Here is a 10,533-nt window from a genome sequence, read left to right as displayed (position 1 = left end):
AAATGAGTTGCTATTTCATACTTCAGGGAGTGTTCACAATCCAGGGATCCAACCCCCACCTCTTGAGTCTCCTGTATTGCAGGCAGGTTCTTTACCACTGCGCCAACTGGGAGCCTAAGCCATAGCCAACTATAAATAATTGTCTAATAGGCTACCAGAGGACAGCCTCGTTCCAGCCAGTGGGCTGAATTTGGCTCCCAGGGTTTTCTCTTAAGTTACTGGCTTCCAGAATCAAAGCATCACAATTTGTAAGAGGGGATGGCTGACATGTGATACTCTGCCTCAGGTTCTGTTTGTTGCCATGGCTGTTTCACCGTGTGGTCTTTGAATGTCAAACAACAGCCCTGCCATTTATGGAGGACTTATTCTGCACCAAGCTCTGGACTTTGTGTTTTTATCTGAGTTAGAGAGCATATGGTGCCCATTCCATAGAAGGAGAGATAGATTCAGAGAGGAGCAGTAACTTCTTCAAAGGCACACAGTCTGGAAGTCGTGGAACTGGAAGTTCTGTTGGTTGATGTTAAATACTGCTCTATGCCAGCTATGTTCTGCCCACTTTGAGCTTTGTAATTAAATATTGGAGTCATGGGCTCTTCTCTTCCAGGAGGAAGTATGAAAGAGAATAAGATTAAGATTTTTCCACATTGCTTTCTCTGAAGAACCTGTTATCCAAAAACTGCACTGATAAAATAAATAAAAGTGGAGTGGCTCCATCTACTACAGTGGTTCCCAATGTCTGGTCCCCCAGTAGTATCAGCATCAATTGAGAACTTATTTAAAATTTATGTTTAAAGATTTTATTTATTTTATTTTTGGCTGTGGAGGTCTTCACTTCTGCTCTCAGGCTTTCTCTGGTTGCAGAGAGAGGGGCTACACACTTCTCATGTGGTGGTTTCTCTTGTGGAGCACAGGCTGTAAACGATCTGGCTTCTGTAGTTGTGGATCTCAGGCTCTAGAGCGCTGGCTCAGTAGTTGTGGTGCAAGGGCCCACAGCTCCATGGCATGTGGGACTCTCACAGACCAGGGGTCAAACCAGTGTTCCTTGTATTGCAAGGAGACTTCTTAAGTACTGGATCATCAGAGAAACCCTGAGAACTTTTCAAAAAGTGACTTCCCAGCCCCAGCCCAGACCCACTGTCCAGAAATTCAGAGGGTGAGACCAACATCAGTGTTTTAACAAGCACTGCACCCCCCCCCCCTCCACCAATACCTACCACATCTGCCAGAGATGCTGAGCCTCTTCACTTTGAGAGAGCAGGTAAAGAAGAGAGGAAGCATAAAGGTCCTCTCTGGCTCAATTCCACCCTCATTTCCACTCTTTTAGAGAAAGTAGGGAAACCCTCCACCAACCATGTTAGTGCTTGCTATTGGCCAAGGAGCCCAATTATTAACCTGGTAGCAAAGTTTTAAATTTACATTGGAACCCTTAATAATCTGATTCAAGTACTTCTGGTCAGTTAAGTTTAAGAGCCAATTTTAGACTGTGTGTGTGTGTGTGTGTGTGTAAGGTCATGGAGCACTAGGATTCATCAGCCCACTTCCACTCTCAACCTTTGTCCTCCACCTTCTCAATGCCCAGAAAGGACTACATAGATCGAGGGCTAAGTGATGGAACATATACTGAGCCAGAGGACTCCTGCCTGGTTCCAGGATACAGATGAATCATGCCTTCCCCGATCAAAATATCCACAACATCAACCCTGGAATATATGAATAAGATTGTTTATATTCAAGAGGAATTTTGCAGTTGTGACGAAGGATTTTGAGATGTGGAGATGATGCTCCAGGTGAGTCATACTGTGCTGTGGTGGTGTGGCAGTTTTCAGAAGCTTGGGAGCAAGAGCTAATACAAGAGCTCTAAATGCGGCCAGATTCCAAATGGGCCATTCGAGGATGTGGGAACATGAAAGGTATTCAGGGGACCTTCCTTGCCTGGGCAGTAATCAGCTGTGAAGTTGTGACACAGCAAAATCAGAGACAGACACAGGTGTCAGTGGTAAAGTCACATTTTATCCAAAACTATGCAATACAGGAAAATATACCCCATTATGAAAATGGACTTTATTTGCAATTCAACAGGCACAAGTATGGATTCAATGCTAAGAAGCAGGATTTTGGTAGGTGTAAAATTTCTAAGAGGAGACATCAGATCTGGGAGGGATTCTGGATGAACCAATCTAGAAGATTTCTTGCTGAAGGGAACACAACATTATCAGATAACAAGAGTGGGTGGTGAGGAATTTTGATCAGATTTTGGAGGTGATCTGATGTCAAGAGTGTGGTTTCTTCCTGAACAGAGTTACAATTCTTATTCAAAATGAATTTTACATGAAAACCCTCAGACCCTCTTGGGAGAAGTTCATGAACCTGAATAATTGTTGATCAAACAAAGAATGCTTTTATTTATTTATTTATTTTTAATTTATTTATTTTAATTAGAGGCTAATTACTTTACAATACTATAGTGGTTTTTGCCATACATTGACATGAATCAGCCATGGGTTTACATGTGTTCCCCATCCTGAAATACACTTGAATCAATTCTAATGAGGTGGATGAAACTGGAGCCTATTATACAGAGTGAAGTAAGCCAGAAAGAAAAACACCAATACAGTGTACTAATGCATATATACGGAATTTAGAAAGATGGTAATGATAACCCTATATGCAAGACAGCAAAAGAGACACAGATGTATAGAACAGTTTTTTGGACTCTGTGGGAGAAGGCAAGGGTGGGATGATCTGAGAGAATAGCATTGCAACATGTATATTATCATATGTGAAACAAGTAATGCTTTTAATTAAGAGGATTTTGTTGGGTCACTGGGTGGACTGTGCAAACACTGATGTAGTGAAGTATGTAGTTAGCTTGGGGAAAAGTGAAGGTCACTAATGCTGTGCAGGGAGGGTTCAGGCAGGTCACGTGGGGCTTGGAATACACTGGAAATACTTTGTAAGATTTCCATGATCTGAGTAATATTCTCTCTCTCTCCAGTGGTTGCAGGGAAATGATTTTGTCAGCCAACAAAGGAGCAGGAATGGAGAGTGGGGAGAGAGCACAACCTTCAACCTGGCTTGATCAGAGCACTCGTATTGGACACACAGGAAGCACCACAGCCTTGGCTGTTTGCAGGCAGCTAGGGTGTGGATATGGCAAAAACACAGAGAGGAGGATGACCACTGGAATATTGATGAGTTTACTGTAATCTTGCTTTCTCTTCATGGTGATGGGTTTCTATGAACTCCTACCCCACCTCCCATACACCCCACACCCCACAAATTCATATCTTGAAGCCCTAGTCCCCAGGGTGATGGGATTTGGAGTTACCTTAGGAGGTAACTAGGTTTAGCTGAGATCATAGAGCTGAAGATTCCTTGAGCCATTTAGTGCCCTTAGAATCAAATGAAGAGACTTGAGCTCCCCTCCCCCCACAAAGTGAGGAAATTAGGAAGCTTGTTCCCTCCATAGGCCAACCTCACTGCCTCTCTGATCTCAGTCTTCAAGCCTCCAGATTTGGAAGATGTAAATTTTCTTTGTTTAAGCCCCTCAGTCCATTGGATTGTTATAATGGCCTGAATTGCCTCAGACATGCATGATAGGATAGAAAGATTGTACAGGAAGGTGGAAGATATTTGTGGGCTCATGATTTTCTTTTTCTTGAAAAATCACACAACACATAAGAAGTTGGTGCTTTATATAGTAGGTTAAAGTAAAATACAGGTGGTATGATTGACTTTATAGTGTAATCCACTCTTGCATAAAATTCCCTATGACTGTAACAGTTCATTAATTCAGGTTATAGGCAATTCATGTGAAAATATATACTGCCTGCAAGTGTTATTTGTTTTATATCCTACACATTTATATTATTTGTTGTTCGGTCCCTCAGTTGTGTGTCCTACTCTTTGGACTACAGCAAGCCAGGCTTCCCTGTCCTTGAAAGAATATAATTTTAATGAGTTATAGAAATACTAAAACCATGTTATATGCCTCTATGATTTGTGTGTTTTGCTAAAAGATATATAATAACTTCCCTAGCCCAGCAGATTAATGAAGAAGGATCATTATCCACTTGGGTAATGAGTTGGCAAAGTCCAGAAGTTCAGCTTATATGAAGTCCTGAAGTCCCCTTCTAGAATTGGTACCCATGCCTTTTGCAGTTAAACCCTTTCCTCCCACAAAGAAAGGTCAAAAACTGAAACTTATGGAGGGACCAGGAAATGATGAGGACTCCTCATGACCAGGGTCATGGCCTGAGTCAGCCGTAAAGATCCTGGCTGGGCTTTCACGTGAGTGGCTCATTGGACACTGAGTATGCTCCTCTCTGTGTGTATTAACCCACAGAACAGCCCCAGAAGTAACAATGGAGGTCAAAGATGCCCCCAAAGAATAAAGAACTGGTGGGAATGGTAAGGTTTTGAATTATAGACAACACAGTGCCTTTAAAAAAAAAAAAATCAGTGTTCGGAGATTCCTGTGGTATAAACTGAAAAATTAAGATAATACATCATGGATGACAGCAATCCATTTACAATGAGGGTCTCTTATTTCTGACCATTTCTTTACAACTATATACCCAAGGATAACTCCAACAGGTAAGTCTCAAGCTTGAATCCACCTAAAGAAATTTAGGTTCCTAGTTCTGACACTACAGGACAAACACATGTCCACAAGCATTCCTTTACCAGGGAGACTACATTTCCCCCTGCAGTCCCGCTCCCCCTGCAGGATCACCTTTCCTTTTCACATTCACATTGAGCAGATGTCTGAAACCGGCTTTATTTTCCCTTCATGATGTATCCTGTCCTAGATCTCAGTTTCCAAGTGCTCAGAAGAAAACTTTGATCGATGCATCAAACTAGGCAAGGCTGTTACCACCGTATATGATGGGCTCAGGACGATGGAATGTGTTATCTCCACAGTGTGGGCAGGGTGTGAAGCTAATCCAGATGGTCCTGGGATGTCTCAAGTGCTTCAGAATCTCAAGCAGTTCAGTCTGACACTGGGAAAGTCTCCCACGTTGGAGGATCCTGTCAGAGCTGAAACTTTCCTGAGGGACAGGGTACAGCTCTTGACTTAAACTGGGCAGGCCAGAGGTGTGTTGCAGCAGCTTCTCCATGATGGCCATGGAGAGGAGGTTACCACAGAGACTGAAGGACGTGAGCTGGATGCAGTGGCTCAGGGCTGGCAGGATGGCTTCAAGGTGGGAGTCCCTGATCCCACATTGCTCTAAGTACAGTTCCTGGAGGGTAGATGCAATTTTCTCCAGCAGAGCTGGGAGAAGTTCAGAACTAGAGTAGGTCATGGTAACCCCACTCAGATCTAGGCCCCTTAGGTGACTGATATTCGGGCTCTGGGATAGATGGGTCAGGTCTGAATCTGTAAGCAGGCAGTGAGTTATCTCAAGGTTGTCCAACGGGGTCATCAGGCACCTGGGGAGAAAGAGAGGAATTAGGTATTGGAAACTGAGGTAGAAGGTGATCACAAGTTGAGAGACAGATGATCCTCTCGTCTAGAGCTTCCTATCATAGTGCCCCTTTCAAGAGCCTCTCTCCCAGTTTGGACCCCTACCTAGATTTGGGTGTTTATGAGATACCACAGTTCTCAATGGAGCAGCAAAGGGGACAGTGCATTTGATATTCTAGTGTTGGGTTCACTGTTACCTGGTCAGTGGTGCACACTCACCTGAGCATCTGGTCCAGGCAGCCTTCGAGGTAGAAGGGAGATTCCAGATGCAGATTCCGGAGGCAGTGCAGCCTCAGGAACTGACAAGTAATTTTGACAACGTGCTCTTCCTCCCGCTCCTCAGGATCAGGCATGTGGATGTGGGAGATGAGGAGTCTCTGCAAATTGCTCATCTGGCCCAGGAGAGGAGCAAACATGGCCAGGGTAGACAGATGCCAGGTGCAATTCACATGTAACTCCTGGATACAGTCCAGCTGCACCATACTCAGGACCTTCATAACATTATCCATGGAAAATGAAATAATCCTCAGCTTCTTACAACATAGATGTATGGAAGCTTTCCTCTCTTCCACCCATCTCATAAGGTAGGTAAGGAATCCACCCACACTCCTTTCCTTGAGGTGAAGTTCTATGAACACCTCGAAGGGAGCCAAGGGCTGCTCGGTCCTCAACCTGTCCTCAGCCCCTAGTGCCATTGAAAAGCTTGAGGACACATGGACGCTGGATCCAGACCACCTTCTCCAGAAGTCCTGGCCAGTATTCCTTAAATCCAGCACACGCAGTTTGCACCTCCTGTGGGGAAACAGCAAATTGGCAGTGATGGTTTTAAGATCCACAAAAAATTTAGGCAACACTCTGACTTCCCACCTGAGCTTTTATTTCACATTCCCAATGTCACAATCTGCCTTGCCCTCTTCTTCCCTCTCTGCCTCACCTTCCTCCATCTCCTTTTCCATTTCAGTTTTCCCTAACTTTCTATTCTACTGCCCTTAAGCATCCTTGTGAGGAGGCTGGGGCTTGTACTTTCACGTTTCCTTGCATTTTAGGCGCTCCTACACTGCTGGAAGGCATTTCCCAAAGTGAGCTCAGCAATGGCCAAGTCTCTGTGTTTTTTCACTGGCATCACTAGAAGTGACTGATCCATACATGTGCCATCTACTTTCCTGATGTCAGCTGTCTCTTCTTGACTGCTCATAACCTATCAGATTACCTGCACCAGACTCACCTGGGCTGATCCTTCTGTGTGAGCAGGACATCAAGGCCATCCAGCACTGCTTGTAAGGTTCCCAGATGAGGAGTCTGCATCAGGCCGCCCAGAGGCAGGCGGACAAAGGGCCAGGCTTGCACCAAGGCCTTTAGGGTCTTTCTGCGTCTTCCACAGAATGCTTCCATGAAGAGCGGGGGGAAGAGCTCGATGGGCAGATGCTCCAGAGTAGAAATGGTCAAGGCCTCATCAGTTAGTAGGCTCTTTCCTGCCAGGTTCAGGAGTCTCAGGGGGTTCGGGACACTCATCCTGATTCTACTCCTAAAGGAATCCTGTGAGAACTTGCAGGAAAGAAGGCATCATTCTCAGGTAAATATAAACACCCCTTCATCTGTCTCCCCACCCTTCAGAGGAACCGTCTCTGAGTGAAAATCTCTGCTCTGATAGTTGTGGAATAGCCTCAGTTTTGCACAATTTCATGCCAGTCCAGGCTAAGTGAGGAAAAAGTGATAGCTATGACCCATAGACACCAAAACAAGCATTTCACAAGGACTAAGTGTCAGACTTTATTTGGGGGGGGCTCCAAAATCACTGCAGATGGTGATTGCAGCCAGGAAATTAAAAGACGCTTACTCCTTGGAAGGAAAGTTATGACCAACCTAGATAGCATATTCAAAAGCAGAGACATTACTTTGCCAACAAAGGTCCATCTAGTCAAGGCTATGTTTTTTCCAGTGGTCATATATAGATGTGAGAGTTGGACTGTGAAGAAAGCTGAGTGCCGAAGAATTGATGCTTTTGAACTGTGGTGTTGGACAAGACTCTTGAGAGTCCCTTGGACTGCAAGAGATCCAACCAGTTCATTCTAAAGGAGATCAGTCCTGGGTACTCATTGGAAGGACTGATGCTAAAGCTGAAACTCCAATACTTTGGCCACCTTATGCGAAGAGTTGACTCATTGCAAAAGACTCTGATGCTGGGAGGGATTGGGGGCAGGAGGAGAAGGGGATGACAGAGGATGAGATGGCTGGATGGCATCACCGACTCGATGGACATGAGTGAGATGGACATGAGTGAGTGAATTCCGGGAGTTGGTGATGGACAAGGAGGCCTGGCCTGTTGTGATTCATGGGGTCTCAAAGAGTCGGACACGACTGAGTGACTGAACTGAACTGAACTGAAAGAGGAAAAAAACCAACCCACTAGTCCATTCATATCCGTTCACTGCTTTGCTTAAGCAGGTTTCAGTGGGAAGTATGTACCATGAGCTGAAGGTTAAGTTCCGTCTTTTTTTTTTTTGGTGGGGGGGGGGGGTAATATTTAAATCATCACTTACAGCCTTAAAACTATGGGAATAAGAGCATCATGTAGCCCAGCACAGCCTCCATCCTCAGTTCCCACAGTTACTGAACTGAGAAACATGAAACAGATATTCCTTCAATAAATATCATTTGCACAAACTGGATATTTTTCAATGTCAAGAAATAAAATGTCAAAAATTTAGATGTTTTCGTTAGAAAATAAAATCTTATTGGTTAAGATATTTTTAAACGATATAAAGGAAAGCACATAACAAAATTGTTGGGATTAACGCATTATTACACTTAGAGGTAAAACCAAAGGCTTACATGTATACATCTGAAAAGAAAGAAATCTCCCTGACATCCACTGCTGCATGCCACCAGAGGAAACCCACTAACCATAGGAAAGAGGAGGGTTCCTTTGCTGAGGTCTGTAACTTACCAGCTCTGCTGGTGTTGACAGGGTGCTCAGAGGTCAGATATGGTGGAGAAACCAGGCAGTGACTCCAGAGGAAGAAGTTTCTACACCTCTTCCTGATGCCTCAGGTTTTTATTGGCTTTTCTGATCACATCTTTCCTCTGTCCATCCAATCAGAAAGTGAGGCTTGATTAGATTTCCAAACGTCCATCAGGTAAATCCTGATTGGATCTTTGCTTATAATCACATGATTTGACTGAATCAGATATTCATTCAGGAAGGAATACATGGCAGGAAGGGTGTCAAATATTCAACCATGGATTCACTCTATGAACACTGACTGAATTCTACTAATAGGGTCACTTATGGGGGCTCCCCGGATGGCTCAGTGGCAAAGAATCTGCCTGCCAATCTTTTGATTTCCCTTTCAGTTTCATCAGTAACCTGTTCATTATTTAGAAAAGTACTGGTTAAGGTCCATGTATTTGTGCTTTTCAGAGTTTTTTCTTGTAATTGATACCTAGTCTTATAGCACTGTGGTCAGAAAAGATGCTTGATAAGATTTCAATTTTCTTAAATTTACTGAGGTTTGATTTGGGACCCAAGATGTGGTCTATCCTGGAGAATGTTCCATGTGCACTTGAGAAGAAGGTGTATTCTTCTGCATTTGGATGGAATGTCCTGAAGATATCAATGAGAGCTATCTCATGTAATGTATCACTTAAGACTTGTGTTTCCTTATTAATTTTCTGTTTTGATGATCTGTCCTTTGGTGTAAGTCAGGTGTTAAAATCTCCTACTATTATTGTGTTACTGTCAAATTCTCCTTTTATGTCTGTTAGTGTTAGTCTTATGTATTGAGGTGTTCCTATGTTGGGTGCATAGATATTTACAATTGTTATGTCTTCCTGTTGGATTGATTCCTTGATCATTATGTAGTGTCCTTCCTTATCTCTTGCAATATTCTTTATTTTAAGGTCTATTTTGTCTGATATGAGGATTGCTGCTCCAGCTTTCTTTTGCTTCCCATTTGCATGCAATATATTTTTACATCCTCTCACTTTCGGTCTATATGCATCTTTAGATCTGAAGTGAGTTTCTTGTAGACAGTGTATATATGGGTCATGCTCTTTTATCCATTCAGCCAGTCTGTGTCTTTTGGTTGGAGCATTTAGTCCATTTGCATTTAAAGTAATTATTGATGTATATCTATTTATTTACTGCTGGCAGAGTAGAAGGACATGCGCTCATCTTCTTTTTCAAGAGATCTCACATGCTAGCAAAGTAATGTTCAAAATTCTCCAAGCCCTGCTTCAACAGTACGTGAACCATGAGCTTCCAGATGTTCAAGCTGGATTTTAAAAAGGCAGAGGAACCAGAGATCAAATTGCCAACATCTATTGGATCATAAAAAAAGCAAGAGAGTTCCAGAAAAACATCTACTTCTGCTTTATTGATTACACCTAAGCCTTTGACTGTGTGGATAGCAACAAACTATGGAAAATTCTTAAAGAGAGGCGCATACTAGACCACCTTATCTGCCTTCTGAGAAATCCATATGCAGGTCAAGAAGCAACAGTTAGAATCGGACATAGAACAACAGACTGATTCCAGACTGGGAAAGAAGTATGTCAAAGCTGTATATTGTCACCCTGCTTATTTAACTTCTATGCAGAGTACATCATGCAAAATGCCAGGCTGGATAAAACACAAGCTGGAATCAAGATTGCCAGGAGAAATATCAATAACCTCAGATATGCAGGTGACACCACCCTTATGGCAGAAAGCAAAGAAGAACTGAAGAGCCTCTTGATGAAAGTGAAGAAGGAGAGTGAAAAAGTTGGCTCAACATTCAAAAAATGAAGATCATGGCATCCCATCCCATCACTTCATGGCAAATAGATAGGGAAACAATGGAAGCAGTGAAAGACTTCATTTTTTGTGGGGGGGGGGGCTCCAAAATAACTGAAGATGGTCACTGCAGCCATGAAATTAAAAGACACTGCTTGGAAGAAAAGCTATGACCAACCTACACAGCATATTAAAAAGCAGAGACATTACTTTGCCAACAAAGGTCCGGCTAGTCAAGGCTATGGTTTTTCCAGTAGTCATGTTGGGACGTGAGAGTTGGATTATAAAGAAA

At 43.2% G+C, this 10,533-nt stretch overlaps 1 protein-coding gene across 1 annotated transcript; it reads right to left on the bottom strand.

Moving 5' to 3' along the window:
- Positions 1-4,438: 4,438 nt before the first annotated feature.
- LOC129653212 (melanoma antigen preferentially expressed in tumors-like) lies at positions 4,439-8,508 on the bottom strand. The gene is made up of 4 exons (XM_055582660.1): positions 8,415-8,508; positions 6,693-7,012; positions 5,687-6,259; positions 4,439-5,433 (listed from the first exon to the last, which is right to left on the bottom strand). Exons 2-4 carry the CDS (start codon positions 6,977-6,979, stop codon positions 4,860-4,862), a joined length of 1,434 nt encoding a protein of 477 aa, XP_055438635.1. The 5' UTR covers positions 6,980-7,012; positions 8,415-8,508; the 3' UTR covers positions 4,439-4,859.
- Positions 8,509-10,533: the final 2,025 nt, after the last annotated feature.

The sequence above is a fragment of the Bubalus kerabau genome, chromosome 5 (assembly GCF_029407905.1).
Source record: "Bubalus kerabau isolate K-KA32 ecotype Philippines breed swamp buffalo chromosome 5, PCC_UOA_SB_1v2, whole genome shotgun sequence".
NCBI classification, from domain to species: Eukaryota; Metazoa; Chordata; class Mammalia; order Artiodactyla; family Bovidae; genus Bubalus; species Bubalus kerabau.
The sequence above is the reverse complement of the archived record's forward strand: the minus strand, read 5'-3'. Positions and strand labels throughout refer to the sequence as shown.

Bases quoted from the DNA above. Each gene is read 5' to 3' on its own strand.
- LOC129653212 (XM_055582660.1), bottom strand. From the start codon at position 6,979: ATGAGTGTCCCGAACCCCCTGAGACTCCTGAACCTGGCAGGAAAGAGC. The intron at 6,260-6,692 runs GTGAGTCTGGTG...GTTTCCCCACAG, and splicing joins ACACAGAAGGATCAGCCCAG to GAGGTGCAAACTGCGTGTGC. The intron at 5,434-5,686 runs GTGAGTGTGCAC...CTTTCTCCCCAG, and splicing joins TGCCTGGACCAGATGCTCAG to GTGCCTGATGACCCCGTTGG.